General features: G+C 49.6%; 1 protein-coding gene across 40 annotated transcripts in view; it reads right to left on the bottom strand.

The window, feature by feature from the left end:
* The window catches only part of ST3GAL4 (ST3 beta-galactoside alpha-2,3-sialyltransferase 4), a 179,142-nt gene that overhangs the window by 70,007 nt on the left and 91,978 nt on the right, over positions 1–17,157 (bottom strand). For 25 of the 40 annotated variants that reach the window (XM_077840004.1, XM_077840010.1, XM_077840019.1 and 22 more), the window contains 2 exons: positions 7,603–7,678; positions 769–872 (listed from right to left, as the gene is read on the bottom strand). The exons of 4 other annotated variants lie outside the window; for them this stretch is intronic. In XM_077840004.1, the coding sequence (XP_077696130.1) occupies positions 769–804 (36 nt within the window). In that variant the 5' untranslated portion in view covers positions 805–872; positions 7,603–7,678. Of the gene's footprint in view, positions 1–768; positions 873–7,602; positions 7,679–10,498; positions 10,522–17,157 lie in introns of those variants that run through there. 11 more of the 40 variants (XM_077840022.1, XM_077840023.1, XM_077840028.1 and 8 more) reach the window with 2 other exon arrangements.

Raw genomic sequence — 17,157 nt, 5'->3', positions numbered from 1 at the left:
AGCCACCACCATTCGTTATCAGGCTGCTTGGATTCCCTGAGATCTCCCTATAAGTGTATCCGGATGGAGCGGAGCGCACTGTATTAGCCAGCAACATCACAAAGCCTTTCTAGGAATGCCCATAACTGTTTCACTCTGTGAACGGCCCATCAGACAGAGCTGCATTTGACCATCTCCAAGCACACAGGCCAGTCTATGCAAAGGTCAGCTAAAAGAAAATATAGACTGAATGATCATGAAAAACATCCTGAGTGTGAGATCTAGCAGGCTTTGCCACAGTATCCTAAGGGAAGTGGTGGTAACATTTGAAGTTACATGGGCAGAGAACTTGAGAAACACACCATGCTGGAGTGCTGAGGCTAACCCTGCACTGCAGGGTGAAGGACACAGATGATCCTACTGGAATGGGATCCGGTCTCTCCAGTCTCTGTGATTCGAGAACTCCTGCACAGGGTGCGGGCACTGCAGAATACTTGGATCTCCCAAAGGTGTTCACGCCTACTGCCAGTTGTAAAAGTACCTGAGCAGGTGGTGGGAGCTAACATCCCATTTACCTTTCCTGACAAATTCATCTTAGGTGCAGGCAGATCAAGCTGCTCAAGTGTGACTTGATATTTACCATGTCCCAAGTCAGACACCCAGTTACCAAGACTCCCCAAATCGCTGGCCACCTTCTAAAGTCAAAGTCTACAAAACCACGGTCAATAATCACAGCTCCTTTATAACAAAACCAAGTAGTTCTAATAATAAAAAGCCATCGGAGCTTACCTCACACGAATCGTGAGCATTTCCCGAGTCTGCCATGCGTTCAAATGCTGAGCTCAATTTCCCAGGTCTTAAACTAGCTCTGCAGAACAGCAAGGTGGCAGTTCCTGTTTGATTAATTAGTCTGTTATTATGTTTCAGAGATTGGAATGTGCCCACTTATTTCTTTGCATGATAATTGGACCTTGTTATTAGGACATCTTTTGGATTTCGTTGCTGTTCTCCCTCTGCTATAAAAATATATTCCTGGTAGGGTATATATATTCCCGTTGCACACACGCGGGACTTTTAAATTTAGTTATTTAGTAAGGACGGACATCCAGTGCTCCCCAAACAAACCACGATTCTGTTTCCCATTCACCCCGTTTGAGGTAATATGTGGTGGTGTAGCCGTGTTGGTTCCCAGATATTAGAGAGACAAGGTGAGGGAGGGAATCGTGTGGCTCGAAAGCATGTCTCTCTCATCAACAGAAGTTGGTCCAATAGAAGATGTTATCTCCCCCACCGTGGTTCTCTGAGCGTTACAGGAGCGGTGATGCTATAGTGTGGTAGCCAGCGTGGGACCCCAATTCCCTGCCCTGACCTTGGGCCAGATTTTCAAAGGTATTTAGGGGCCTCAGGTGATTTTCAACAGTGCCTATCTGCCTCTTTAGGGGCCTTTGAAAATCTGGCTCTTACATCTCTCTCTGCCTCGTTCTGTATCAAATGGGGATTTAATACTTCCCTGCTCACAGGGGCGTGATGAGGTAGGATACGGCATGGGAGGCACTCCCGTCTATTGGCCAGACCAACCCTGATCTCTGGGGCAGGGTACTCAGGCTGTTTCTCATTCCAGCTCTGCCAGCCTTTACATACCTGCTGTTGACTGTGGAGGGACTCCACCCTGAGTAACGCGAGTGGATTTGGAGGATCAGGGCCGTTATTAGGACTCCAGCCAGGGAACATTAAGCAATGAGTGGGAGGCATGTGGAATGTGATTTTCAGGGCGCTCCAGCTGAAGTCAATGGGAAATCCAGGTGCTCAGCACCTCACAAAGGGGCCTCAAGCTGGGCTCCCCAAATCAGAGGCCACTTTTAGAAGTGTGGCTGATTAGTCCTTGCCAGGCGAAAGCTCTTTGGGGGTAGGGTCATGGGCTAACAGACCTTGGCACAAGGGTCATACTCAAGGACTAGGTTAGAGAAGGAACATTAATTTAGCCCTTTGATTGGGGGGGCTCTACAGAGCACATACAGAGACCTAGCCACCTGATGAAAAGCTGATCAAGGGGATCCCTACTATTGAGCCTCCCCTCCCTCACTACCTGGGGTTTTGTAACTACCTGGATTTCCTAAAGATCTGACCTTCACGATCACCATCCCATCTCCCCACAGCGACCCCCTGCAGCACTCCCAGACAGATGTGTGGTTTCTCCTACCTGCGGCTTTCACCACCTGCACATCAAACTCCACTAATTCCAAGGGCTGTCCTCTTAATCTCCGCACGCCTCCAGCCAGGCAGGTGTTTACTCAGGGACTCCAGTTACCTCGTCTCTCCACCTGCCCCTGGATACTCCCTCTGTGTTTATCACCGTTGCCTCGTTGCCCTGTTTACGGGCTGGCCTGTATGGCTTTGGGAGTCACCCACTGGGGATATTTCACAGCAGAGACAGACACACACACAGAGCGATTTGAACAGGCCTGAGTTTCGATTGGCTGCAGCAGGTTGTCTGTAACAGAGGGGCAGACACGACCCTCCGGTTCCGGATCAGTGGACCGAGGGTGCCCAACTTTTATCCTCTCCCCAAAGAGGGAACAGCTGGTGGTTAACCCTTACAATGCTGGCATTCTCCATATTGTAATGCAACAGAATACTCAGGATGGCAGCGAGAGAGATTGTTACTGAGCTGGGTTTAAGCCCCGACAGAAAAAGTTTTAGACTTAACATGGCATGCCCCAGGGATCAGAGACACACAATCCAGGTCTGTTTCTCTCCATGGGATGGCAGGAGATAGCTAGGTGGGAGCCTGACCCCCGAGCAAGTTGAGACCCTGGGACTGAGCTGAACTCACCTCAATTCAGGGGCTTCAATTCAGAGGGAGAGGGCTCGTGACAAAAGCACCAGGAGGCCCAGCCCTGCTCCCTGCTGTTACGTGAGGGTAACAAGGATGATCACTGGGTGGAACCTAGGAGATTTCGGTGGGGAGGGAATCAGCAACACCCTAAGGTTGGGCTTTCAAAGGTAACGTCTTCCAGAGAAGCATCCCAGAGTAATTTATATGAGCAAGCAGCAGTTTTAATAAATGCAAACTTACCATTTAAAGAGAACAAGTCACCTTAAAATATATTTTTACTGTCCCACCTCCTGTCATGCATATTAATGGCTATGCAGATACCAGTTATATAATTAAACTGATCTGGCAAGAACACTCATCTCCTCCACTCCTCCCAACCTTGTACAGGTTTGAGTCAAGAGTACATGATGCTGCTTACAAGTGTCAGGCAGTCAAAACATGCTTCATTGTATTTCATTGATAAGTTAATTTCCAGAAGATCAGAGCTTTCCAAAGCAGAGATAAACGCTGAGACCCTTCATGGATCACATCCCTCCTCTCCAAGCCCAACACACCCAGACCTTACATTCATTCTCTTTTAAGGAGACAGAGGAATACTCAAGTCACCTTCACCCACCCTTTAGATTCCACTCCGTGCTCACAGTTCTCAGTGCATTACGTCACGTCAAAGCTGGGGAGCTTCCCCAAAATAGCGAGAGCACTCCCTTAAACCAACTCCACTTGGGTGGTGGTGCAGGCACCAGCTAACACAATTGCATAACCACAGACATGGTGCATTTCACCCCTTCTTGTGGTTTGGCCCCCAAAGAGATCCAGCAGAGACTCAGTCTGTATAGTTAAGCACAGTGGCAGTGCGTAAAAGTAGGTCACGTTTCTGTTCAGCTGTCACTGGAAACAAAAACATTCACACCTCTAAAATCCACCCAATGGGAAGGAAAAGGGTTTGTCAAGAGCAGGTTTCAGAGCCTCTGAACTGGAATTCAGCCTAAATCCCTATTGGCTGAGCAGATCAATGGCCCAACAATGCATTTGAGCTTCCCTCCCAGGTCTCTATGAATAATCACAATTTTGCTTTATTTTTGTTTTGTGTTGCTTTAAGAGACATACTACACCTCAGGGAAAAGGACAAAGTCGGGGAAGAGCCCTGATTTTCTTGTCTGGGAGTGCCGAGCGCACTGCATCATCCTGTTGCTATGCTCCATGTACTTGAAGCTTTTGGTCTTCATTAATACAAAAACAACATTAATAAAACCCTTGGTCTTTATTATCTATGAAATTTGCAGGAGAACAGGTTCTTGGTTAAGGGCTCACCTAGTCCTGTAGCCTCGTTGCCACCTGAAATCAGTCCTCTCCTCTGGCACATTAATCGCTCCACTACAAACTAGAGCTGAACTGATGTTTGCCATTGAGTCTTCCCCTATCTCCGCACAAGAAACATGAGAATTAAGGGGTCTCTTTGCTCTCCTCTAGAGTGGCAGAGACTGGCTAGCAGCAAGATGATCAGTGGCTCTCCTGGCCCCAACACCCTGATCTATACAGGAAAGCTCTATCTACACTGGGTTGTTTTACACCCAGAAGGTGACAAGTGCAAACTGCGATGGAAGTTGCTAGGGTAGGTCCGTTTTGCAGTGCTCCAGGGGGGGTCTACATTAAAGGCTCCCTCCCACCCTGTATAGCTGTAGGGGTTCCCCACCCCTAGCCCCTGTAGCTATATCAGAATAGTTCCAGAGGTGGAAGTTTCCCCGGTGCAGGCTGCAGCTGGATCTGGCTTAGGCGCAGTTTGAGTTATTGGAGATGTACTTTTATGTTCCTGACACTTCCAAGCTGTTTGCGGCACTGAAGGGAGCCATAGCAATAACACTTTGCCATTCCAGAGAGACTTCCATCTGGGCATCTTAAAGCAATTTACATTCATTTATTCATTAACACCCCTGCGAAGCAGGAACAGGCTGCTCCACTCATTTTACAGGTGGGTAACTTCTGCTGTGCAGTGATTTCAGTGACTTGCTCATGATAACATAGCAGGGAAAGAGCAGAACCCAGGAGTGCTGAGTTGCAGTACGCTGCTCTAACCATTAGGTAACACTACGGCTGCTGTTAGCATCCAAGGGCAGGGAGCAGAAGAGATTTCTGAGGGATGTAATGCTCCCTGCCTTTGGTTCCACCGATTGTCAGAGCAGCACGAGTGACAGCTTGGGATTGTTCCTTTTGGCACCACAATGTGGATTCCCTTGGGCGTACCGTGTGCTGGGCTGACATTACAACAGTGCACACTCTAGTCTAGAAGAGGCCAGTGATTTGAGGGAGGGGAAGGGAGAACTGCAGCCTCGGCTCAGTTACAGCATCTCACTTTTGACACTAGATTTGGCACTGCGATTACAAAACAATGGGTCTGCCTCTCTTGTACAGAGCCTAGCACCATGGGCTCCTGGTCCACGGGTGGGGCCCTTAGACAGTTGCCAACCTATGGCACAGAGATAGGGCACTGACACCGCAGATGGATCAGAGCACAGATAAGGATGAGGCGTGATAAGGAGGCCTCACAGGGACAGGTCTCTGCCCAGTTTGAAAGCCAACAGGGCCAGCTTAAGAATCAGTCCTCCACTCCCAGCAGACCCAGTTCAGCAAAGCTCTGAAGCATTTGCTTAAATCCCATTGACTTCAAAGGGACTTAGGCACATTCCTAAAGTCAGATGTGAGTTTAAGTGGTTTGCTAAATAGGTAAGGACTTCTCTGACTCAGAGCCAAGGCAGGTGGACTGTGATCGGCGCTGATCAGAGCACACCGGCTGGCGTTAGCCCAAGCAGCAGGAAAGCTGGGAAGGAAATGCAATAACTGTTGCGTGTTGTGTTCAGAGGACACCACAGGACAAACCCCAAGGGGGCAGCCTGTGCACAGTGGGCAGCTGGAGAGAGCACAGACCAACGGGGGCGGAGCAGAGAAAAGAGACCAAGGGCGCCGTATATCGCTGAACTGATTCTCAGACTGCACACTGAGACGCAGAACTCAGGCCAGCTCACCAGTACCCCACATGGCAGCTCATTTCCACCCCGCCCCAATGTCACTGCACCGTCTAGCTCACTTTAATTACTGCACTCAGTGGTAATCCACAGTAGTGACCCTGGCGAACTCCCCGACAGCAAAGTGACATGAGCATCGCTTCTGCGCCGTTCAGCAGTGAAACTGCACTGCCTCTCCAGGCACCTTTCGCTCAGCCGGAGCGGGATTCTACCTCACTCGCAGATGCTCAATACGGCGTTCTGCCCACCTTCTGCTCTCACTGAGCAGAGGGGAGAAATTGCCACTACCCTAGAAAACCAGTCTTGCTACAGCCACCCACGCCCATGCAGCCTTGCGAGTGCCCCCTGCCGCTTGCTGCTTCTCTCAAGGGGATTGTACCTGGAGATCTTTTGCCAGACGCAACCCGTTCTATTCGGTAAAACCCTGTTTCCAGGGAAGAATTTGCATATGATTTCTGTTAATGAATAACAGAAATAAGGAAAAAGAACAGGAGGTCTTGTGGCACCTTAGAGACTCACAAATTTATTAGCGCATAAGCTTTCGTGAGCTACAGATCACTTCATCGGATGCATGCAGTGGAAAATACAGTGGGGAGATTTTATATACACAGAGAACATGAAACAATGGGTGTTACCATACAGGCTGTAACAAGAGTGACCAGGAAAGGTGAGCTATCACTGCACGCATCGGATGAAGTGAGCTGTAGCTCACGAAAGCTTATGCTCTAATAAATTGGTTAGTCTCTAAAGTGCCACAAGTCCTCCTTTTCTTTTTACGGATACAGACTAACATTGTTGCTACTCTGAAACCAGAAATAAGGAAGCATTTCACCGTGATACTCAGTAATTCACTGGCCAGAGGTAGCAGATAACATTTTGCTCAGCTACTTTGCTGTCGGGGAGTTCGCCAAGGTCACGCACGCGCACGCATTAATCATACCTTAATGACTGCACTAGATTCATGATTTAAATTTCCCAGCAAGTCACTAATCTGACCTGAAATTGCATAGAACACTCATGTAAGCATCCTCAAGGGGCCAGGTGACAGCTCTGTTATCCTGTTATTCAGAAACGGACCATGAAGCCTGCACAGTCTGACTGCCCCTCACACAGAGCGAAATATGTAAAATCACTTTCACGTGGAACGGGCCGGGGGGTGGGGCGTGGGGAGAGGTGTCTCTCTGCATCCTTGCTGTCATATGTGAATGTAGATGTCCCTGCTCCAGCAGGTCAATGCATGGGCCGCTAAACAATACAGAATAGGATCAAATCCAGGTTCGATCAGTCTGGAGTTCGGAGGGAGGGCAAGGCTGGCTTTCACACCCCACAGACGCAGAGCCCATGGTTGTTTTTTTTGCTGGTGATGGGTGCCTTCCAGATGATAATAGTAAATAGAAGGCTGGCGTTTCCATGGGGTCACAGGTTCTGAAGAACCATTATCAGAAAAGAAGAGGATGAAAAGTTACTGGAAGAAAAGCGTGTGGTTGGGGCCTTCTTTCCAGGCAACACAATTACTGGTTATTCCCCAGTGCAGGGGTTCTCAACCCCAGGGGTTCATGAACAGGGGTCATGACCTCCTGGCCCTTCCCATCGCGCTAAGAGGGAGCAGGGTCACTTATGGAACCACGGCCCTAGCACTCAGAGCACACAGCGGCTTCGTTCTCGTGCTGCCAAAAGCGACATCTGCACCGCTCTGCCCTCCTTTCCTTTGGAGAAAAGTTAAAGAATAAAAGCAACAGCTGGGAGGGAGAAAAGGAGGCTACTTACGTCCGTCCCCTCATTCCAAAGCCGAGACGGCAGCGCCTCCGCAGGGTGGGGCTTTACAATCCCACTCTTCCGTCCCCTATCAAAGGAAGACAAGAGACAGGAGGAGTACTTAGTGCAGTGGCATACAGGGAATTGTTACTGCAGGGGGAATTCCGTCCCACTGCGCATGCGCAGAATTCATGTCCCCTGCAGATTTCTTTGCTTCCCCGCAGAAAAATGACTTTCTGGCAGGGAAGGAAAGGGAAGCTGCAAGAGCAGTCACGCACCACTCTCTAGCAGAGCAGATACATCGTTTCAGACACCCGGAGCAGCCGGCGGAGAGGTAAATCACTGTGGAGCTGGGGACACCCTAGCCAGTGGCTCCTATCCTGAGCCAGGATCAGCTGCTAGTTCCGGCTGAGCTGGAGGCAGGAGAGGACTGGACTTCCTCTTCCCCTGAAAGGAGTGGCTGGGGCTGCGTCAGACCCACACTCAGAAACCTCCCCCAGCTGCAGGAAGCTCAGCATCCTCCCCTGCTTCCTGCCCCCATCGCTCCTCACCTGCAGGGGGAGAGATCACTGTACCGGAGCTGCTCCCCCGTCCATCCAGACCTCCCATACCTAGACACACCCACCAAGCCTCACCCCGTACCCCCCGAGCCCTCCATACCCAAAACCCTACCCCACTGAACCTCAACCACTGCATGTGGAGCCCCCCTGAACCCAGACCCCCTGTCTCCGGACCTCCACCTTTTCACCCAGACTACCCCGCCCCTCCCCGAGCTCCCTGCACTCACACCCCCACCCTGATGAGCCCCACTCCCCTGCACCACCCTGAGCCCCCACATCCAGACCCCCATGCCACTGACCTCTAACAAGCTGCACCCAGCCCCCCACCCAGCCCCACTCCCCCAGCACCCAGACCTCCCAGCTGAGACCCCTACACCCAGACCCCTCCGCTGAGCCCCAACCACCTTCACCTGAAAACCATGCAGGGTCTCATTGCCCCTGCACCTGGAACCCCACTCCCAATGAGCCTCTGTGCATCCAGATCCCCCCACTGAGGTACCTGCACCCAGACTGTCCCACACAGAACCCTCTCACCCCACACTGAGCCCCTTCACATTTAGATCCTGCCTGGTTCATAGAATCATAGAATCATAGAATATCAGGGTTGGAAGGGACCCCTGAAGGTCATCTAGTCCAACCCCCTGCTCGAAGCAGGACCAATTCCCAGTTAAATCATCCCAGCCAGGGCTTTGTCAAGCCTGACCTTAAAAACTTAAAAACTTGGTTGAGCCTGCCTGCCCCACACCTGGTGCACTTGGCACAGAGGAGCAGGGCCAGGTCTTGTGCTGTGTCAGGGTCGGGTGCAGCCTCACTGCTGAGTCTGTGTCCCAGGGGTGGGTGGTGGTGGTGGGGCTGCAGGGTGATCTCCCACTTTCATGCAGCCAGTGGCCTCTGCATTTATTTATTGACAAATAAAACTTGCAGAATTTTAAAATATTGTGCACAGAATTTTTAGGCGCAGAATTCCCTCAGGAGTAAATTGTGCATCTCTTAATTGCTTCTTGTATTCAGGGCCACTAGAACCCACTGTGCTGGGGCTGAGGAGTTAGAGGACACGAATGTCACCATGCATCTCACCACACACCGGCTGAGCTGTGAATGCAACCTCTGAACAGACAATTCCCTCCCCCATCTCTTCCATTGCTCCTGCTACCTTGATCTAGTCGTGTGCAATTAGGGGCAATCCAATCAGAGCCCCCATGCAGGGCTTGTTATTTCACCTTGGAAGATGCTACCAATCCCAGCTCTTGAGCAGAAACAGAAGCTGCTACCGGAGATCATCAGGGGACGTCTGGTGCCTGAAACTCACAGCCATCTGTGCTGCTGGTGAGAAGCTGCATCCCCACCCGTAAGCAGCAGGCTGAAAGACTCTTTGGCTGATTTTGAGTCACCCTGAAACTGCCCAGCCCAGGGTGGCTTAGCCTAGTCTTGTCGAGAGGATGTTTACATATATTAATCTACCATAGCAATAACGACACGCCCTGCTTGCCTCCTGGCTGCTTAGATTTTAATTAGATTCTGCTTAGATTCCAACAATTAGGTCAGATGCTCTGCTATACCTAGTTCATCAAAGGGGCATGGCACACTTAAGAGCCCCAAGGGAAAACAAACTGAGCTGAATTGCCTGGCTTCTTCTGGTAAGTTTTGTGTCTTGGCCCAAGGGGTTCCCTCTTGCTGACCCAGACCTCTGCTACTCTGGGACGTTTAAGAGAGGAATTAAAAGAACCAGATCCTAGGCATAAAGTTTTATGCACACACACCCTCCTTTCCCTGCACCCGCAGGCTGCTCTTGTGGAGAGCTGCAGGCATAGTCCCGGTGCAGCGTCTGCTGCGTCTCTGGTAATGTATCAGCATCTCAGTGCATGGAGCATCAGAGATGCTGTGGGGATCCTGATGCTAAGATCCCCCCAGGGCAATCAGCTAATACCCACGGCACTAGAGAGGACGGGGACCTCTCCGGTATGTTGGCCTCCGTTGATTGACCTTGTGGTCCATAGGCATCCATTGCGAGTCCTGGCAAAGGTGCGGCAGGATCTATTTGGACTGGAATTTAGCCTGCTAAGGGAAACAATGGAAGCAGAGTTGCTCTGGACATTACAAACCAGTGAAGGAGAAAGCACCTTTCAGTAGGCCAAGACTTCCCTAACTACGATCCACAACAATCTTCTCTCACCTTCCTCATCTCTGCTGGGGTTGCTATAACTACCTTGTGAGCCATCCCAACTTTAGCTGACCTCCAGGGGGGGTTCCTAAGTCCTGTTGCTCTGCTTCCTCCTCTTGGAGTCTAATGGGACATGCAACATCGCTTCCCACTTTTAGGTTTTAGTGAGAATTGCAGCCCCACTTACATGCTATTGCATGCTGTCCTTGTCAGCAATGGAAGGCAGTAGCCCCTAGTAGTTAGAGCAGGACTCCTGCGCCCAGCTGGCCACTGAATCACTTTGGACTACTCTTTTAACCTCTCTCTGCCTCTGGTTCCCCATCTGTAAAACGGATCCAACAAACAACGTCATCATCATGTACCTACTTCACAGGGTGTTGCATGACTCGATGAGTCTGAGTCATGCAAAGCTTGTCAGATGCTAATCTAGAGGTCACGTTCATCACAGCTGTTACTGCAAGAGCCAGTTTAGAAACACAGGTAAGAGTCAAAGAAGGACCAGCAAGTGTCTTCCCTGCAGGGAAGGCCCAGTAGCCATGGTGCAGCATGAAATGAGGCCAGCTTCTCACAGCGGTATCCGGGATTTCCAGAAAAGAAGTGGTGGGATGCAGTGAGTTTGTTGCCCACCATCATCCTCATTCTCCTTGGGAGTGGAGCTTTGGATGACTCTAATTCTATGTCTCCACTGAGAGTTGTTCTTTCCCTGGCTCGCTCCGCCCCATCAAACCTCATCTCCCTGCTCTGAATGGGGTGCCACTTCAGTGTCTCCCCTCCCCGTATTTTTAAATAGATCATCTATGTTTACTAGACCGCCCCGCTTGGAGAGGGCCAGAAACGTAGGCAGCGCAGAGTTAGCCTTCAAGGTCATTAGACAAGTGTGTGAATCCTGTCTCCGTATCACATCCTGAGCCACCTGACATCCTCCCAATCCAGCAACCCGTTTGAGCCAGCCATTTATCCACCCTGCTAGGCAGCGCTCCTCGGATCGCTCAGCAAGCCTCCCCCGTTCTACAATCCAGTACCTTTGCGACAGTCATGATTAGAATTAGATCTGTCGCATTGCCATCAGCTGCCCATTCGGTTAGTAGCTCAAAGAGAGCATGATCTTGTTAACCAGGCCCCCTGCCCACGCTAGCCATTACCGCACAGCTTAGCTCTTCTCCAGTTGCTTGCCCACAGCAGAGAAACTCATTTAGTGCTGCTGGAATGTTTCAGAGTGACATCACTGGAGTTTAATTGTCCTGTGGATGGACAGAGAGCAATGAAAGCCAGAGAACCGCAACAGTGCCAGCTTTCCATACACACAGACACACACACACCCCACCCCACAAAGCCCTGCTCGAACAGCCTGGGAGGGACCCCGTCTAGAGGAGTTCCAAACACTCAACTCATTCCTTCTGGTCTTCCTGCCAAGACTGGAGTTAAGGGAGGCATAGGAGAAGGACGTGGACCTGTGCCACTAGAAGAAAGAAACCCAGATTGTTTCACATGAACACCAAACAGCCATCAGAGTAAAGAGTCTATAACAAGGGGGTGACCAGATCACCAGTAAGCCCTTAAGGGAAACATGCAGCTATCCAGGTCTCAGTGGCAAACAACTCAGGAGTGCAACATACATGTGGAAGGTACGTATCGACAGAGCACTGTTTGCAAGGATTCCAGGCAAAGCCACCTAAGCCGGCCTCCTTTCCGTAGTCCTCAGAGTACAGCGGAAGTTCCCCCTAGCAAATCCCAGGTTCACTCTGACAAACATGAATGCTTAGAACACCAGAGGAAGCAGATAGCAGAGGTTCCATCAGAGCAGCCCAGGGCAGGTTTGGCTCAAGTCCCCACCGCAGCAGTGCAGGACGGGAGATGTTACCGAATAGCTTATAACACCTCCTGTGTTGTATATAGTCAATGTACTGTAACCAGGCAGGGGAAACATACCCTGAGCTTCATTCCAACTGGGCTCTGCTTTTTACCCACTCAAAACAGGATTCAAACCCTCAAGCCCAGAGGCTGCTCCATAAACTCTGATCACACGTTGTTCCTAGAGCCAGCTGCTAGTCAACTCCAGCTCCTGCCTGCATTTGTTACCTGAGTGACAGGCTGCAAGATGTGTGGTGCCCCTGAGGCAGTAGCATGTGTGGAATGCAAAGAGGACCCCGTCTGGGCACACACATCAAAGAACAAATAGCCGGCCTGCACACACCACATGGGAAAATGCAGAATATGACCTCATCCCTGTAGCACTGGGATTTGCTAACATTAGAGAGGCAGGGGGGTAAATGACAAGAGAATCCAAAGAACGGGAGGGCGAGGATGAGGAGGATAGATGTGGAGGAGGTTGAATAAGCACTTGTGGCATTTTTCATCCTTAGATCTCAAAGTGAAGGTAGCATTATCCCCATTTTACAGAGAGGGAAACCAAGACAGAGAAACATGAGCAACGTGGCCAAGGTGACAGCAAATCACTAGCAGAGCCAGGAATAGAACCCAAGCCCTCCTCAACCTGGCGCCCCATCCAAGAACCTGTTTATCACAGCTGCAAGCTGGCAATCAGCTGACACGATCCATCACAGAAGCGGCTGCATTTCATTGGTCAGTGGAGCGTGTCAGCAGGAATCACAGATATGTATTACTCACATAACTGTTATGCAAATATTGTCAAGGAAGAGCCAATAAAACCTTTTATTGCACACCACGATGGCACCAATAATCATCCTAGGGTAATTTTCAACACAACATTATTGTTCAGCTGTTCCTCTGAATCTCCTGGGACCTTTAGTTCCAGCCTTTGGTTTTACATATCTGCCAAGACGACCCCTCCCTGCCATGTCATAGGGCCCCTGCGTGCAGTACAGGCTCAGAAGGAAAGAGTTCCACTTAACAGGTACCAGCCGGCTCTTCCTAGAAGGCTAGACATGTTCCCTCAAGGTTCCCACTGCAGCACTGACCAAGCTGGACTCTGCTTACCTTGGGAGGAGCTGATAAAACAAGAGCCCAAGGGGAGCTAACTTGTATTCAGACCCAACTTTCTCTTGCACATTACGCAGTGTCTTATGACGGTCATGCAATGAAAGCTCCCATTGTAACACCCTGGCGCACCGAGTTACAGCTGCTCTGGGAACCTCATATGACTTCCAGGAAGCTCCAATCTCAACCTCAGCGTGGCATTAATAAATACAGCCCATTAATACGTTCACAACACATGCACGCACATGTGAGATCCGCTATGAGGACTTCTTGGACTGGACTGCAGTGAAAACAGTCCCCAAACAGGTTACACATCTGGAATACTGAAGTAACAAGATTCCATGATACAACAGCTGGTCAACACCATCAACATTAAGGTCTCAGTCCGGCCAGTGGCCCCATTAGCAAGGATATACCACACTGTAGCTGATTGCTAACAGTTCCTCTTGAGCACACTCTGCTCTCTTACTCCAGAACTATTTTATAAAGGAGGGGGAAGAGGCTATGGATACAAGGGCCAAACTAGCTCCCATTACACTTTGGAGAGCGAGTTAACACTCGCTCTACGGCTGCATGCTGCAGCAGCCTGCCCGCCCTCTTAGCTTCTGCTTGCAATGCTTGTCTCAGAGAAGTTGAAATCTGTCAGAGGGCCAGGGGATGGAGGGTAACAACTGGCTGTTGAGGTCATGGCCCATGATTGCGAATGGGCAAGTCCCACAGAGAAGACAGGTTTTGCGGTATCCCATGGTTACGCATGGCAAACACACCGTCTAACGGTCAAAGCAGAGCACTGGAGTCAGAACTCCTGGGTCCTATTCCTGGCTCTGCATGGACTCACTCTGTGCCCTTGGGCTTCCCGCTGAGGGAAACTGAGGCACTCTAGCCCTGCCAAGTGTTGTTCTCCTTGATGTTAATGCTGCTCCAGTTACTAACCCTCCGCAAGTGCCCAGCCTCGGTGGGAATTAGGGTCAGGGTACAGGTGCTCCTGCCGCAAGCAGAACGTGGCCTGGCATCTTTATTGGCTACACGGATACAGCTAGACGAGCGAGGAAAACAAATCAGCTTAGCATAATGGATTTACTGTCTGAAATCCAGCTCAGCCCTAATCAATGCCCTATCTCTACCCAGCACCAGCCGTGCTCGCTTGGCAAGCAGAAAGGAGCAGCTCCCTTAGAACCACCACTAATTTGTCCTGCTCCAGCAGAGGTCACCAGTGCTCACACATACACACACCGCCAGTGCATGGTGGCCGGATAGGGAGTGCAGACTGTCTCGGGCATGCTGTGAAGCATAAATTAAAGTCGCTGTGCAGAGAAAAATCTCCTACTTGTGCATTTCCAGTTCAGGCATTGCAAGTGCAAACCTGGGGTCCTCTCTGACTCTTCTAAACCAGTGGCTCTCCACCTTGCCAGATGACTGTACCCCTTTCTGGAGTCTGATTTGTCTCGCATACCCCCAAGTTTCACCTCACTTAAAAACTACTTGCCTACAAAATCAGACATAAAAAAAACAAAAAAGCGTCACAGTTCACTATGACAGTAAAAGCACAGACTTTCTCATTTTTACCATATAATTATAAAATAAATCATCTGGAATATAAATATTGTACTTACATTTCAGTGTATACTATAGTATATAGAGCAGGACAAACAAGTCATTGTCTGTAGGACATTTGAGTTTGTACTGACTTCACTAGTGCTTTTTATGTAGCCTGTTGTACAACGAGGCAAATCTCTAGATGAGTTGATGTACCCCCCGAAGACCTGTGTGCATACCCCTGGTTGCGAACCACTGTTCTAAAGCCTTTGCTTTCATGCATTTCTAGAGGAGAAGTGAAAACGGAAATCCAAAAACAGGCATTAGCAAAGACAATATATAGGCATTGTCCAGAGAATGCAACACAAATGTAAAGGGAGGTTAACGTTCTCACATTTTACTCTGCATTAATTCTGGTTAATTTCAGATCATCACTTGACTAAAACAGATTTGCCTTTTCAAGGGAAAAAGCCCTGCTGTGGGCTGCAGAAAAGGTTTTTGGAACTAAATTACAAGGCCAGTATTTTTAGACAGAAATAACTAGAAATTTCAGACTGCACCTGGCATATAGGTTGAGTTAATGCTACTGAAACGTCTATGGTGTCACGAGAGACTTGCTTAGGGAGCGTTCCCCTTAAAAACCAGGCTAAAGTAACACATGGTGCCCAGCATCCCGTGGGCAGACACTGAGTCTCTTGCACTGATAATCACAGAGGTCCTGCCTCGGGGGCTGGCTGACCTTTGCCTTGTTCCAACGCACACACATTATTCATACAGCAGATAGGGTGGGAGTCTCCAACCCTTATGGTAACCACCTGTGATAAATAAGGGGCGGGGGGGGGGGGAGAAGCTCCCTTTTATGGGCACCCAGCTAGCCAGCGAGCGATAAAATCCCTGTTAGTGGCTGCTCTCTACTTGCTTTACCTGTAAAGGGTTTAAAAGTCCATAGGTAAAAGGGAGGCAGTGGGCACCTGACCAAAAGAGCCAATGGGAAGGCTAGAACTTTTTAAAATTGGGAAAAAACTTCCCCTTTGTTGGTCTGTGTTGTTCTTCCGGAGAGCAGGAAGGGCGAGATATGAAAATCATCAGATCCTACCTAGAAACTACTCATCTGAAACCCCCGATATGTCAGTAGATCAGGGAATGTCTAGGAAGACGTGATCAGGTTACCTCCTTTTATTTCTTTATGGCTTGTAGACTCTTCTGTGGTCACCCCAGGTGCTTTTGTTTTGCGTGTAACCTTTAAGCTGGAGCTCAAGAAGCAATCTTGATGCTTAATCCTTGTAATTGTTGTTTTTTAAACCTATCAAAAAGCCTAAGCTCCAGATGTCTTTTCTTTCTTTTTGTTTTTAATAAAATTTACCTTTTTTTAAGAACAGGACTGGATCTGTGTGTCCCTAAGAGGTTTATGCACCCCTTATGCAGTGTAATTAGCTGGTGGCAACAGTTGATTTCCTTCTCAGCTCTTCCCCACAGAGGTGGTGAAAGGGCTTGAGGGAACACCCCAGGAAGGAATTCCCAAGTACGCGTTCTTGGGCTCTCAAAGGGGTTTTTGCAATTGGGTGGTGGCAGCATCTAAAAAAAGCTCTAACCTTGGAAGTTGAATACAAGTATGGAGTTCAATATCTTCATAAATGATCTGGAGGATGGTGTGGATTGCACTCTCAGCAAATTTGCGGATGATACTAAACTAGGAGGAGTGGTAGATACACTGGAGGGCAGGGATAGGATACAGAGGGACCTAGACAAATTGGAGGATTGGGCCAAAAGAAATCTGATGAGGTTCAGTAAGGATAAGTGCAGGGTCCTGCACTTAGGACGGAGGAACCCAATGCACCGCTACAGACTAGGGACCGAATGGCTAGGCAGCAGTTCTGCGGAAAAGGACCTAGGGGTGACAGTGGACGAGAAGCTGGATATGAGTCAGCAGTGTGCCCTTGTTGCCAAGAAGGCCAATGGCATTTTGGGATGTATAAGTAGGGGCATAGCAAGCAGATCGAGGGACGTGATCGTCCCCCTCTATTCGGCATTGGTGAGGCCTCATCTGGAGTTCTGTGTCCAGTTTTGGGCCCCACACTACAAGAAGGATGTGGAGAAATTGGAGAGAGTCCAGCGAAGGGCAACAAAAATGATTAGGGGTCTGGAACACATGACTTATGAGGAGAGGCTGAGGGAACTGGGATTGTTTAGTCTGCGGAAGAGAAGAATGAGGGGGGATTTGATAGCTGCTTTCAACTACCTGAGAGGTGGTTCCAGAGAGGATGGTTCTAGACTATTCTCAGTGGTAGAAGAGGACAGGACAAGGAGTAATGGTCTCAAGTTGCAGTGGGGGAGGTTTAGGTTGGATATTAG

Source organism: Eretmochelys imbricata, chromosome 22 (assembly GCF_965152235.1).
Source record: "Eretmochelys imbricata isolate rEreImb1 chromosome 22, rEreImb1.hap1, whole genome shotgun sequence".
NCBI lineage: Eukaryota > Metazoa > Chordata > Testudines > Cheloniidae > Eretmochelys > Eretmochelys imbricata.
Note: the sequence above shows the minus strand (reverse complement) of the source record. Positions and strands in the feature narration are given on the sequence as shown.